Source organism: Canis lupus, chromosome 10 (genome assembly GCF_048164855.1).
Source record: "Canis lupus baileyi chromosome 10, mCanLup2.hap1, whole genome shotgun sequence".
Classification (NCBI taxonomy): domain Eukaryota; kingdom Metazoa; phylum Chordata; class Mammalia; order Carnivora; family Canidae; genus Canis; species Canis lupus.
Window position 1 is genome coordinate 21,193,477 of NC_132847.1, and position 15,708 is coordinate 21,209,184.

General features: G+C 36.2%; 1 protein-coding gene and 1 long non-coding RNA gene across 11 annotated transcripts in view; one reads left to right on the forward strand and one right to left on the reverse strand.

Moving 5' to 3' along the window:
* Positions 1-15,708, forward strand: part of LOC140641305 (uncharacterized) — a 68,224-nt gene that overhangs the window by 16,308 nt on the left and 36,208 nt on the right. For 2 of the 4 annotated variants that reach the window (XR_012037852.1, XR_012037851.1), the window contains exon 3: positions 5,637-5,839. This is a non-coding gene — a long non-coding RNA (uncharacterized lncRNA). Of the gene's footprint in view, positions 1-5,636; positions 5,840-8,970; positions 9,923-15,708 lie in introns of those variants that run through there. The other 2 variants (XR_012037850.1, XR_012037853.1) reach the window with 2 other exon arrangements.
* The window catches only part of FNIP1 (folliculin interacting protein 1), a 154,999-nt gene that overhangs the window by 10,857 nt on the left and 128,434 nt on the right, over positions 1-15,708 (reverse strand). For 6 of the 7 annotated variants that reach the window (XM_072840904.1, XM_072840903.1, XM_072840906.1 and 3 more), the window contains 3 exons: positions 15,240-15,409; positions 10,914-12,339; positions 9,760-9,928 (listed from right to left, as the gene is read on the reverse strand). In XM_072840904.1, coding sequence (XP_072697005.1) covers positions 9,760-9,928; positions 10,914-12,339; positions 15,240-15,409 — 1,765 coding nt within the window. Of the gene's footprint in view, positions 1-214; positions 6,615-9,759; positions 9,929-10,913; positions 12,340-15,239; positions 15,410-15,708 lie in introns of those variants that run through there. The other variant, XM_072840910.1, reaches the window with a different exon arrangement.

Genomic DNA, 15,708 nt, shown 5'->3' on the forward strand with positions numbered 1-15,708 from the left:
GAGATATGCACACAGAAAGAGGCAGAGACGCAGGCAGAGGGAGAAGCAGGCTCCATGCAGGGAGCCCGATGCGGGACTCAATCCTGGATCTGGGATCAGGCCCTGAGCCGAAGGCAGATGCTCAACAATGAGCCACCCAGGTATCCCCAGAACTCTTTTTAAAAAGTTTTTGTTTAAATTCAGTAAGTTAACATACAGTGTAATATTAGTTTCAGGTATATGATATAGTAATTCAACAATTCCATACATTACCTGGGGCTCATCACAGCAAATGCACTCCTTAATCCCCATTACCTATTTTACCCATCCCTCACCTCCCACCTCCATTCTGACAGCCATCAGTTTGCAGAACTCTGTATTCTTTAATCCAGAAGTTAATTGTCACCAGTCTTTTGATCATTCAATGAATTTACTGACGCCTGAGTGGCTCAGTGGTTGAGTGTCTGCCTTTGGCTTGGGGCATGATCCCGGGGTTCTGGGTTCAAGTCCCACATCAGGCTCCCCGGAGGGAGCCTGCTTCTCCCTCTATGTCTCTGCCTCTCTCTACCTGTCTCTCATTAATAAATAAATAAATAAAACCTTTAAAAAACCTAGTATTTGAAATACATGAACCCAATGGCCTTTTTTCTTTCAAAGTTGTACTGTTAGTACAATTTTATAACAAAGAATGTTTGCTCCCTGGTAAACCCAGGTTTGGCATGCCCAAAGGATATCCCTTTGCCCAGTAAATGAACAACCACTATGAATAAGGCTTTTGGCTTGAAGCTAAGTAAACAAAGACAATGGAGTTCACAGTCCTGTATGGGAGATAAAAATAAATACAAATGGCTATAAAAAGACATATGTTTAACAGACAAAACAGGCATCAAGTGCTGGGGTAGCAGAAGAGGACAATAATGGGTTTTGTGTGATCGGGAGTTTCACAGTAGAACTGACACAGGGCTATAAATTTAAGTATGGATTGGACTGCTGGTGCAAAACAAAAGAGGAATATGGATAATTCTGTAAGTGAGAATATCATGAGAAGACTCAGAGACATAAGTAAATGCCTATGACTAAATTAGTGAAATGTGATACTGAGAAGTGGGGAAGAGGAGAATGGCTTGGAAAGACACACTGCGAAAACTTTCCATGAAACTCTGAACTTTATATTTGTTTTTATAAAATAGTACTCAAATATTTCTTATTCAGCTCTTACCAAGAATATAACATGTTTTAATTAATCAACTTAATTACTGAAATATAATTTTGGAAATGTTACATACATCTAAAGATGTAAGGTATTCCTTGCATTTTTAAGAAACAAGGTAACAGTTAATATATTTTAATGTATTTCTACAGTTATAAAAGAAAAATAAGGCAAGAAGCATGCTCAAATAACCAAAATGGAGTAACAAACTGTTAAAGGCAGATACTTTCACAAGCAGTGGGCATCTTTAGGAGATGAAAATTATGATTGGGGGGGAGGTACAACCATTATCTTCACAAGGAAATGCCTAAACAGATAATGAGGAAGCAGCTACAAAATATACCTTGTTTAAAAAGGTTACAAACCATTTTAGAAATTAACTTTATAGCCCTTCAATCAAAAGGCATGTGGCTAAGATTTTTCTTCCCCCACCACAAGTTTTTATTTAAATTCGTTAGTTAACATACAGTGTAGTATTAGTTTCAAGTGTGGAATTTAGTGATTCGACACTTCCATGCAGCACCTGATGCTCATCACAACACTTGCCCTCCTTAATCCTCATCACCTATTTCATCCTCCCACCTCTGCCTACTTCCCTTCCAGTAACCATCAGTTTGTTCTATTGAATCTATTTCTTGGTTTGCCTCTCTCTTTTGTTGGTTTGTTAAATGGTTTATCTAACCAAAACTTACAAAAACTATGTTTTGGTAAAGGAAAGAAAAATGGTTCCAAGTCAGTAGCTTTCCAAGTGAGAAGAGCCTAAATACCAAGCTTATGATCAGAAATAATTCAAATCAAAATCACTTTAGAAGTTGTTTAAAAAACAAAGTGGAGGGCAATACTATTCATTTTTATTGCTCATTTCCACTCAATGGACTGTCATATGCAATGTCCTTATCTGATAAAATTTCAATTTAGACAATCCCAGTCTTTCCCTTCATCATCAACTTCTGGAAAAGAAAGCCTACAGCAGATGATAGTATATTCTCAAGTAAGACCTTGTAGTAGCTTCTCCCACAATCTTTGTATCCAGCCTTAGATAATTCCTAGTCATAAAATGGAAGTAATTTATGTAAGAAACAATAAATACAATGCTTTATTTTTCTTAAACCTTCTTTTCTGAGTTTCATGACTTCTATAATACAAATTCATCCACAATCTTACCAGCCTTTTTTCTCTCTCAGGCATTTCCAGAATGTCAATACATAAAATCTCTAATCTTTTCTCTATCAGATACTTCCATATCTCCATCTCATAACAAAACCTGATTTTTCAATTGCCTGCTAGGTATTCAAACATGGCCTCGTAAACTGCACATTTGAACTAAAAATGTTCCAAATCAATTTCAGTGTACTCTCTACAAAACTAGCAAGTTTCTTCAATCACCTTTCAAAATTATAATGAGACCCTCAATGTAGCAGAGGGAACAGGCCTTAAAGATACTGCAAACTGCTGTTCAAATTGGCATTGCCTTTTGGAGAAGAAACTAACAAACATACATCAAGAATATGAAAATAATCCTAGCCTTTAACACTGGCCAACAACCCCATTTCTGGTGATCTAGCCTAAAAAAAATTGTCCTATGTTCTTAAAACACAGAAGTATCAATATCGACAGTAAAAGAAAGAAAAAGATGAGCAATAAAAAACAGAGAACCCAGAAATAAACTCATGCTTAGTGCTCTATTAACATATAACAAAGGAGCCAAGAATATAGGATGGAGAAAGGATAGTCTCTTCAATAGATGGTGCTGGAAAAAATTAGACAGCCATAGGCCAAAGGATGAATGTAGATCCGTACTGTACACCATACACAAAATTCAACTGAAACTGATTAAAGCCTTGAACATAAAACCCAAAAGCATAAAAATATCAGAGTAAGATCTCTGGTATTAGTCTTGACAATGATTTTTTAGATTTGACACCAAAAGCAAAGACAATGAAAGCAAACTAGACTAAAATGCTCTTGCACAGCAAAAGAAACCAACAGCAAAATGAAAAAGCAGCCTACCGAATGGGGGAAAATATTTGCAAACCATTTATCAGCTGAAAGGTTAATATCCAAAATACATAAAGAATTCATATATCTCAACAGCAAAGGGGGGGGCTAATAATTTGATTTAAAAAATGGGCAGAGAAACTGAACATTTTTTTCCAAAGAAGACCTGCATTTAACCAAAATGGACATAAAAAGTACTCAACATCACTCATTATGAGGGAAATGCAAATCTAAGCCACATGAGGTATCACTTCACACCTGACAGGATGGTTGTTATCAAGACAAGAGGATAACAAGTACTGGAGAGGGTGTGAAGAAAGAGAACACTTGTGCACTGCTGGTGGGAATGTAAATTGGTGCAGCCACTATGGAGAACGGTATGGAGGTTCCCAAAAAATTAAAAACAGAACTACCATATCCTCCAGCAATATCACTTCTAGGTATACATATATTCAGTAGATATGAAAACAGGCTATCAAAGAAGTATCTGCACTCCCATGTCCATTGTACCATTATTCACAACAGCCAGAAAGACACACCAAACTTTCCATCAATGAATAAAGATGTGATACACACACACACACACAAATAGTATTCAGCCATGAGAAAGATGGAAATCCTGCCATTTGCAACAATACATATGAACCTTAAAGGCATTATGCTAAGTGAAGTGAGACAGAGAAAAGCAAATACTGTACTATCTTACACACAGAGAATCTAAAAAATCCAAACTCACAGAAACAGAGAACAGATTGGTGGGTGAGAGGGGTAGGAGCGATGCAGATGGAAGAAATGGGTGAAGCTGGTCAAAAGGTACAAACTTCCAGCTTTAAGGAAGTTCTGGACATGTAATGTACAGCATGGAGACTATACTTAACATTGTATTGTATATCTGAAAGTTGCTAAGGGAATAGATCTTAAAAGTTCTCATCACGAGAGGAATGCCTGGGTGGCTCAGTCAGTTAAGCATCAGACTCTTGATTTCAGCTCAGTTGATCATTTCAGGGTCTTCGAGATCCAGCCCCATGTTGGGTTCCTCAGTCAGTGGGAGTCTGCTGAAGATTCTCTCTCTTCCTCTCCCACTGTCCCTCCCCCCCACTCGTGTACACACTCTGTAATAAATAAATAAATCTTTTTAAAAAAGTTTTCATCACAAGAAAAAAATGTGTAACCATATGAGGTGATGAAAAAAATGTGTAACCATATGAGGTGATGGATGGTAACTAAACTTACCATAGTAGTCATTTGCAATATATACATATGTAATATATTAGTTGAAGGAGTACAACATGATTAATATATCAATTATATATCAAAATAAAACTGGGGGAAAAGAGTTGAGCAATAGGAGAAAGGTTAAAAAACCTAAGCCTATGACAAAACCATGGAGTAACGAATAAACATTACAATGTTTACAAAGTATGTTAATGATATGGGGAAATTCCCTGAAATCAACTGTTAGGTAATAAAAGCAGAATTCAAAACATCAAAGATAATACCATATATAAAAATACACATACACACACACACACACACACACAGTGGCTACATATACATACATTTCATATACATGTGTAACATAAAATACATATTTATACATAAAAATATAAATTATAGTGTTCTCTATAGCAGACTATATGGCAAATCTACATAAAAACAAAGTGTGGAAAAAATTATCAAAACCCTATATATACATATGTACACAGGAAAAAATGTATATCTGTAAAAAATGTGCATATATACACACACACACACACACACAAAAGGTCCCAGTTATATATGTATATGAAGTGTGTATATACACACATACATACCTATATATACATAAAAACATAGAATAAGAATGATGACAAGATTTAAGACAGAGAGTACCTAATATGTACAAGACACCACACAGTATAACTCTGGTATAACATTAATATCACTTTCATTACAGCCAAGGACACCAAGGTTAAATATCTTAGGATATACAGGAAGTGGCTAAGTCTGGGTTTTATCAGATGCCACATACTGCATAATGACTGGAAGAGGTTTTATATTAAGAATGGCTACCAATGAATGTTAGAGTTGGGAAAACTTGTGCTTAGCTTTCTACATATTTCAGTATTTCTATAGTAAATATATATTTAATTTGGTAATAAGAAAAATACCACTTTCTTAGAAACTGAGGAGAAAAAGAAAAGACACTCTACTAATACAGTTCAGAAGAATAAGACTGTATTTTTTTAAGAAAGTACTGTGCTAATGATTTATTTATTAAAAAGCTCCTACATGGTTTTCCATGTAGGTGTATAAGAAATAGTTCTCATGTTTAATATAATGTGGGACATTATAAGCACACAATAATTAAAACCATTAAATATAAACTTTATAACTGAAAGAGAAAAATGAATGATAAAAATCCAACCTGTTAAAGCTAAGATGAAATTTGATCTTTTTTTTTTTTAAGATTTTACCTATTTATTCATGAGAGACACAGAAAGAGAAAGGCAGAGACACAGAGAGAGAAGCAGGCTCCATGCAGGGAGCCCGATGTGGGACTCAATTCCGGATCCCGGGATCACACCCTGAGCCGAAGACAGACACTCAACCGCTGAGCCACCCAGATGTCCCAAGTTTGGTATTTTAGTTTTCACTTCTTCAAAATTTTCTGTAAGCATCTTTGATAATAAAATATTTTATATAATTAAATGAAAATATAAGAGGGAAAGACTAGAAACCCAGCTACTAAAACACAGAGAAGACAGAAAGCTCTTACTTTTTGCCATAGTGGAATGATTCTAAGAGCAAGAGAAGTAGGACCACTAATATAAAAGTCTTATAAGCTCTTTAATGCCAATTTTGCTATTTTATTTGTATTGACCTTTGTTCATCTGTTTTAGAGACAGTATGTTTTAGGGACAATGTTTTGAATATATTAAGCACAGAAGCTTAAGAGCATCACTGAGGAAGAGGTAGATCAGTATTGATTTCTAGCTCTGCCATTCCCTATCTAATATAACTTCAAACACCTCTCTGTGCTATATCTGAAATACAGGAATGACAGTAATAAGCACCATAAAATTAAGTGAAGCATTATGTTTAAGCACCTGGCAAACATTAATGCTATAATAAAAACTAAATGATTATTATTATTATTACTATTCCTCCTACTCCTAAGGTTAAAATTTTCAAAACTGAAATGTTTTGTCTTCAATAGGAGACAGTTACCCCTTCCAATTCCCGGCTTCTAGAGACAACATCAAAGAACACAGTGTGTGTGCTAATGGGTATAGATGGAGGGAAAAAAGAGACTGAAAGACTGAGGTCAGACATAAAGGAAAACAAGAGAATACAAAGCATTTTAAGAACCCACATCGGATTTCCTAGCCAAATATTTCAAAAAATACTTACTGAGAGTACTCTGTTAGGCACTGGGAGGACAGAACTGAAAAATATAGAAAAAGCTGCTGTACTCTGAAGGACAAATACCATTAACTGATATAAATTCTTTCCTGTGAAGCATTACTTATTAGTACCTTCCTCAGGCATTTAGTTTTTTATGTGTATTACATTTATTCATATACTTCCCTTACTTCCTCCATTACCAAGTAAATAACTCCAGATCGGAAGCTATTTCTTTTTCATCTATATATCTCTTGGACTATTAGAGTATCAGAATACACTATGTCAGTAAGCATTTATCTGATTGGTGTTAAAGGATTGAGCAAAATGGCTTTTGAAAGTAAAGAACTTGAGTTTTGATAAGTTTTCTTTCAAACTTTGTTTTTATTTAGATTTTTCATAATTTCCCTACTATAAAACAAAACACCAGACTTCACAACTTAAGATCAAACACAGGAGCTTTTAACCTTTCTGACTAATAATTAAGAGACTGCTTGCTCACTGAGCCATATTTTCTCACCAATGATTTCCCAGTTGGCTTTCTCCATTCCTTTTTAATGTAACTGTTGTTACAGAAAGAAAAGGGAAGGTTTTGTTGAAAAAAAATTATTAGAATGACACATGGAAATGAAGGAAAAACCAGAAAATTCAAGAAAAGCTGGAAACTTCAATACTCCGTGCTCAATAAACCATGGAACAACTACACAGAACAATCGGCATGAACATGGGAACCTAAAGGCTATCAACCAACTCAACCTGACATCTATAGTACATTCTGCCCAACAACAGCCGACTATTTTTTTCAACTGCACACAGAACATTCTCCAGGACACACCACATGCTAAGCCATAGAACAAGACTCAATAAATTTAAAAGGACTAAAATTATACAAAGTCTGTTCTCTGACCACAATGAAACTAATTCAGAAATCAAGAAAAGGAAATTTAAGAATTCCACTAATATTTGGAGATCAAAAACATAATTCTATATAACCCATGGGTCAAAGAAATGGCAAGGGAAATTAGAAAATATTATAAAGTGAATGAAAATGAAATCAAAAGATTAAAATGTATGAGCTTCAGTGAAAGCAGTGCTTAGAGGACAATTTAGAGCTAAATGCCTAATGTAAAAAGAAAAAAATACTTCAAATTAAAAAGCTAATCTTCCACCTTAGCAAAAAAGAGCAAACTACATCCCATGGAAGAAATAATAAAGACGAGAATAGAAATTAATGAAAGACAGAAAAATAGATAAAATCAGTGAAAACAAAAGTTGTTTCCCTGAAAAGATAAAACTAACACACCTTCAGCTAGGACAGGAATCAGCAAACTTCTTCTATAAAGAGCTATAGAGAAAATATTTTAGGCCTAGGGGCTATAAGGTTTCTGTCTCAATAACTCAATTTGGCTCCTGAACAGTCACAAAGTACATAAATAAGTGGGTAATCATGTTCCAATAAAAATGAATTTACAAAAAGCAGGTATTGATCCCATGGGCCACAGACTACTCATCTTTGATGCCTATGTGCCAAAAATAACTTTAATGAAGTCAAGCCTTGAATTACTTCTTCTTTGGAATATTCCATTTTTAGAAGGGTTGGGGAAAAAAGAAAAAACACAGATTACAATAATCAGGAATGAAAGAGGGGACATAACCAGTGAACTTATAGCAATTAAAACGATTATAAATGTATGCCATGAACCATTTTATTCCAACAAATAAATGAGGTCACTTAAATGAAACTAATTCCTAGAAAGATGAAAATAATCAAAATTGACTCAGAAGAAATAGAAAATTGGAATAAATCTAGAATAAGAAATTGAATCACCAATTTAAAATACTCTTTTTAAAAGTCCAGGTCCAAATGACTTCACAGGCAAATTGTATCAAACATTTGGAGAAAAAAATAATACTAATCTTCCAGAAACTCTTCCAGAAAATAGAGAATGAATCACATTTCATTCTATGAGGAAAGTATTATTCTACTATTAAAGACAGACAAACATATCACAAGAAAACTAAAGACTAATATCCCTTTGAATACAGATTCTAAAATTCATAACAAAATATTAGCAAATCACATCTAGTAATATATAAAAAAACCCATATACCATGATCAAGTGCAATTTTTTTCCCTAGGAATACAAGAGTCGGTTAACATCTAAAAATCTACCATATCTAATATAATCTAACACATTAACAGATTAAGGAAGAAAACCCAAATGATCATATCAATAGGTACAGAAAAAATATTAAGACAAAATGCCACATCCATTCATGATTTAAAAGTGGAGGCAACAAAGAAGGAAACTTTCTCCATTTGATAAAGGACATCTATAAGAACCCTGCAGCTAACAACATACTTAATAATGAGAGTCAATGTTTTCTCCTAATATCAGGAAGAAGACAAGGATGTCCACTATCAGCATTTCTATGCAACACTGTACTGAACATTCTAGCCCATACAACCAGGCAAGAAAGACAAAAGGCATCCACACTAGAAAGGAAGATAGAAGACTATCTATTCATCAATGACATGAACCTGTATGTAGAAAAACTTAAGGAATTTACACCAAGAAAACCTACAAGAACTAATAAAAGCAAGGTTGGGGCACCTAGGTGGCACAGTTAAGTATCTGACTTTCGGTACTGGCTCAGGTCTTGATCTAAGGGTCATGAGACAGAGCCCCGAGTCAGACTCTACACTCAGTACAGAGTCTGCTTAAGACTCTTTTTCCCCCTCCCTCTGCCCCTCCCCTACATGCTCCCTCTCTCTCTCTAAAATAAATAAAAAAGAAAGCTCAGCAAGGTAGAAGAATATAAGATCAATATACAAAAAGCTATTGTACTTCTATATATAAGCAATGAACCATCTGAAAATGCAATAGAGAAAATAATTGCATTCACATTTAAGCACTTGCAATTTTTTTGATATAAATGATCTAATAATGAACATCTATGAATATGCACAGTAAGTTCTGTATTTCAGATTTCTGATTGCACAGATTCCTGAAACTCTCTACTTGCTTTCATGGTGACAGGTACCACACATGCAAGTGCAAAAGTGACAAGATTCAGAGAACAATGACTGTGTTTGAAGTATAACCAAAAATATAAGGTAACTTGGGAGTTCTACCAGTTAACAAAGTTTATTCTAAATAAATTCAATAGCAGTGAAGGCAACTCACCTGCACAGCATGAGACAAATCTGATACCAGACACTGACGGAGCCTCTCATCACTCCCAATTCCTTGAAGAACAAAGTCAGGCACATAAGAGGAGCAGTAGCCACCCAACAAGGACCTCCCAAAGTTGGCAATGTTGGGCTGAACAGCACTCACTTCAATTAACTTTGACCTGGAAAAAAAGTCCCAAAAGAATGCATACCCAATCAGTAATAAACATATTTTATCAATAAAAAAATTTTTGGACTCTACTAGTCTATATTTCTAGTATCATCATTTTCTGTAAAATATCCTCAGGGTACAATCATCCTTAAGTAAAAACTGGCCTAAGTAACCAATCAAACCATAAAACACTCCATCTTATCCAGAAAAGAGGGTGGATGAACAACTATGTAATATGAGTATAAATCTTTCATAACAGACGTTAAGAATGGGCAGCCCCGGTGGCTCAGCGGTTTAGCGCCGCCTTCAGCCCAAGGCCTGATCCTGAAGACATCGGGCTCCCTGCATGGAGCCTGCTTCTCCCTCTGCCTGTGTCTCTGCCTCTCTCTCTCTCCCTCTCAGTGTCTCTCATGAATAAATAAAATCTTAAAAAAAAAAAAAAAAAAGAATGCTATCCCTTGTGTATGTATTATATTCTTAATACAATCAGAAAATGAAAACCATCATCCAAAACAAAGTAGTTAAATATTAAATTCATCACAAACCCAAAGCTTGGAATATAACATTTCTCATATGAATCTTGTACTTGACCTAGAGTATATATATTTCCTGTTTTCCTTTTAGTCTTGGCCAAATTCACTTCTAACAGCCATTTCCCACCTTCTGCGTGATTACCTTTCTCTAGTTGTTGAGCTCAGCACAGGTCCATACCTGGGCGCAAATTCACTCCTAAATGACCTGAGAACTCCTAAGCAGTAAGGAATTTCCTACATACATACTTTTCTTTAATGCCTTCACAGAGCCTTTCTGGGGTGCCTATGGAGCTTAACTTTTAAGTTTTTTTTATCATTAAGAGCACACAGTAATAGAAGAGAATCTGTCCAGGACAATAATTTCTTCTTTCATATTAGTTATCACCAACCTCCAGAGACCATCTAAACAGAAGAATGGTACATGTTTATACAGGGTCTATTAAAGTTAAAACTTCTACTTACCCAGGAAAAGGTATCTCATCCTCTTCTGCCCAATCTTCTTGCTCTCCTCCATAGTAACTGCTTACTTGTCTAGTCATATCATGACCTGTATCTTCACTTTCACTATCCCCAAGGGCACTATCTGAACTTTCATTTCTTGGAATGTCCCATTCAGTTCCTACAGCAATTTTTTTCTCTGAACTCTCTTTATCCCCATGGGGGACAAGAATGGAGAGTGTATCTCTTTGGTCCTGCTGAGGAAAGCAGGTTTTACATGAATCCTGGTGAACTTTTTCTACACATTTACAAAATTCACTGTTCTGTTGGCTATTTTTTGTACACAATTCTTTTGAAAATTCTAACATACAGCAGTGTTCCTTAATGTCTGTACTTGTTTTAACTGCAATAATATCATCAATAGTCCTGGTTTCAATTGAATCATCATTAAAATATTCATCAAATAAGCTCATGCTTTCTGGATCTGAATGATTCCAACAGGGAAGTTCACAGGTCTCTCCAGAAACCATGTTTGGTATATCAGACTCTCCGGATTGGTCCTTAACAGTTGTTTGTTTAGTTTCTTGATGCTGCTGATCATTAGCCCCTCCTTCCTTCAGTGGTTTGGTGTGGTGCCTGGTAATCTGATCCACCACAGCCTGACTCCTGAGTTCAGTATCGGAGTCAGGTGACATAGAATCTCCAATCAGGAAGGTAACCTTTGTCTGTGATGCTTCACAAGAAAACGCAGCAGTCACAAGCTTATCTGGAGGTTTTTTTTCCACAACCATTCCTGTGGATCTCAACACTTTGCCTGTGTGATTACCTGAACTCAGCAATTCCTCACTATGCCATGTTTCCTCTGCTGGCTCTAAGCCTGATTTTGACAAGGCACATTTGTCTACTGGAGCAGATCCTGTGCAAACAACTGTCTCTAACTTAGTGTCAAGGCAAGTTCTTAATTTATCTCTGAACTGTTTAACATCAACAGCATTTTCATCTTGGCAGTCAGAGGGAGAAATCATTTGACACTCATCTGAAATTCCTAGCAGCTCCTTAGAGCTGTTTTGAATATCTTCTCTCTCTTGTTGTGAAACATTCTCTATATTTTGCCCAAGGAGTGGACGACTGCAATATTTACAGTTACAGTTAGGAGTCCTTGTTTCTTCTGGGTCTTTAAAAAGCAAACTGCTTTTGTTTCTATGCATTGTGATAAGCACATACTCAGATTCTTCGATTTCACCTTTCTCTAAAGTTGTAGTAATTACTGTGCCTGGCATAACGATGGCTTCATCTTCTCCATTTTCTAAAAGATGAGTTTCTTGAAGTTCAGAGCATCTTATAAAATAAGTAAGAAAATAAAGCAGCCTCTGGACCATGTCTTGTCGTTTGCCAACCACCACAGTCCTCGCTAATCGTACAGGAGAACCAATAGCGCCATACAAGTCCCCTGCAATGGAAAAACAGTTAATGGACACATCCTCTCCTCATGTAGCCAAGCAGGCTATTTCAATGATCAGATACCTACTCTTATAGCAAGATTGCTAGTTCAGGTTTTACCCTTAGTTCTTTAATAGGTGATAGATATAATTCAGGAGGATAAGATGAGGACAATTCAGGAGGATAAGATCAGATAAATGGTGTTAACCAAAGAGAAAAGTGAATAGAGGGACTTTCTAGTTTCCTCTTTAAACAGCTCCTGTGGTTCTGAAATCTCAACCGGAGAGTCAATTGTGAAAGTCACATTGACCAAGAACATTCTCTGTGCCAGGCCTCATGCAGAGCACTTCACTGGGGCAGAAAAGTACTATCTAAAGGATTATGCTCAGAAGGATTCTATGCAGAGAAGAGAAAGCATAATATCTATTGGGGGGCAAGGAGAGAAGGGGGTTATGGTAGAATGGAGCAGAACTGGAGTAGTCACATCACACACCTAACCTTTCTTGATGTGAATCACATCCCTAAAGCTTAACTGTTGTTGCCCTACCCAGGACCCCAAACTAGCTCCCATGTTTTTAAAAGTCTATGTCCCCTTCTAATTCCTAGAGGATTGCGTACTTATAAAAAAACCACAAAGGAAAGGAAGAGTGAGATCTATCCTAAGAGGAAGAGAAAGGGCAACACATTCAGCCACATGATTCATTTTCACTTCTGTATCCACACCAGGTGCAAACAGCCATTACAAAAGGGGGGGGGGGGGACCTAAGAGTTATCAATGTAATTTCTGTATTTATGCTATAGCTTAAATCAGATGAAGAAACAGGTGCCAAAGTACTCTTAAAATAGAGAATACATCATTAATTTAAATCTAATTTTTAGTTAAATTGTCTGTATACATACTTTAAAGCATAACTCCTACACTTTTTAAAGGAACAAACATAAAAAGATCTCAGGTAAATATATGCTATAAACAGTATTATGACAATTCTTCTCTGATTAATACAATGGCTCTATTGCTATCATGCCACTGTTCAAAACTACTGCTAAGGTTCTCATGAATTAACAAATAAACTGAACTGCTTTGGCATGGCAAGTGAGTCTTTCCTGACTGGTTCCACTTTATTTTTCCAGGTTTATCTTCTTATAATTACACTTTTTCACCATTATTTGCAAAAAGTCCCACATAAAGCAGACTACTTAAACTGGAACACTGAATCTACTCAGCACTTTTAACACCTAGGCACCTTTCCTCATGCTACATACTTGCCTTCTCCTCTCATTCTCTGTCAGTCCAAGTCTTCCGACTTAAGCATCCTCCCTTGAGAAAAAGTAAGCTTCCCTAACTGAAATTTCATTAATTTTACCATTTCTCTTACAGTTCCTTTTTGAATTATCATTATTGTCCTCGTATTTATTACCATTAGTAATAAACTACCTTTTTTTTTTTTAAGATTTTTATTTATTTGAGAGAGAGAAAGAGAGAGAGCATGCACAGATGCATATGAGCAGGAAGGCAGGGGCCGAGGGAGAGGGAAAAGCAGATTCTGTGCTAAGCAGGGAGCCCAACAAGAGGCTCAATCCCAGGACTCCAAGATCATGACCTGAGCCAAAGGCAGACACTTAACCTACTGAGCCACCCAGTGGCTGGCTGTGTATGTGGGAGCAGTGGAACATGAACAGGCAGAGTGAGGAGAACAGGAAGGAGGGATTATAGAAGGGCATGAGGAAACTTTTGGAACTGATGAGAATGTTTACCACCTTGATTTTGGTGATGGTTTCAGAAGTATTTATGTTTTGACATAAATATTAATACTTACAAAATTGTATACTTTATATATGTGTTTGCTATGTGTCAGTTACTCCTCGATTAAGTAGCAGAAAGTAAAGGAAGGATGGAGAAAGAAGAGAAAGAGAAAGGGAGGGAAGTTACATGAATAAGCTACATGACAACCTGCCTGGCAAGCTCACTCATCAGCACAACCTAAGGGGAGTTTCTATCAAGTCATCAAAATGTTCTCTTTGGACTCCTCCTCCATGACCTAACAGCAATAGAGTAAGAGTAGGAATAATAGCAGTCACATTTACCAGACACTGTTCTAAGCACTTTACAAGTATTTTCTCATTTAACTGTCACAACTTTATGAGGTATGTACTATATATACAATTATCCCTAATTTATAAACAGACTGTGACCCATATGTGGTCTGCCTGACTTACATCCTAAACTTTTAAGCACCATGCTATAATGCCTTCTTAATGATTGTCAACTTATAAACTACCCCTTTCTCCTTGGTTACCCATTTATTTAATGGGGTCTCACACTAGGGAAACATTTTCCAAAATTACTCAACAAATAGAAGTGGCACACAGAAACCTCAATGACTGCTTCTCAGTTAACCAAATTTATTCTAGCTATCATAGGTAACTTTGATTCATTCTTTCTAGGCAAAGTACATAACATAAAACACCCTGAAGACTGATGTTATAAGAAAACCAGTCATGATCCTGCTTCTCTTGCTCTAATTCAAGTTCTGTAGCTATAAGAAATTGGTATTAGACTTAAGATGGAGATTTTACAATTCAGCAGACATGAAAAGGACAAGGAAAGAAGAAGTGCTTTAGAATGGAGAAAGGGGCACCTGGATGGTTCACTGGTCTGCCTTTGGCTCAGGATGTGATCCTGGGGTCCTGGAATCGAGCCCTACATCAGGCTCCCAGCGGGGAGTCTGCTTCTCCCTCTGCCTATGTCTCTGCCTTTCTCTCTGTGTCTCTCATTAATAAATAAATAAAATCCTTAAAAAAAATGGAGGAGGCAAAACATTTTATTTATGTTTTTGCTATAAAATAATCCGCATAGTTATAGAAAAGTCTAAGTGCCATGCATAATGTAAGGGTTTTCAGACTACATACCTAGTTGTGCCCAAAGTGGGTTATACGGATGAGTTTTTGCTAACATGTCCACACTCTGGGAGGAATGCTTTTCTAAAAATATTTTTATAGGTGGCTGTCCATTTGGCATGACCGTTGGAACCCAGGCAAGATGATTGGTCAGAACTGCAGTAATGAGTGCTGGCAGGAATCTGAAAACAAAACACATCCTATCAGATTCTAGTCTGTCTTCACTAAATCTAATGTAAAATGCAGCAACAGAATAGAGCAAAGAGAGTACATACTCTCATGTGGCCAAAGAGCATTTGAAAAGGAAAGGAAAGGAAAGAATAAAAGACAGGCATATCAGCTGGATGAAAATGAAGTTTGCAGTTGGGTGAGAGTTAAAAAGGAATCTTTAAAATAAAAATAGTATTCACACAGAGCTATATCTGATCATAATTACAAAACAAAAATAACATTTTACTTGAAAAACTGGTTTCTCTTCAGT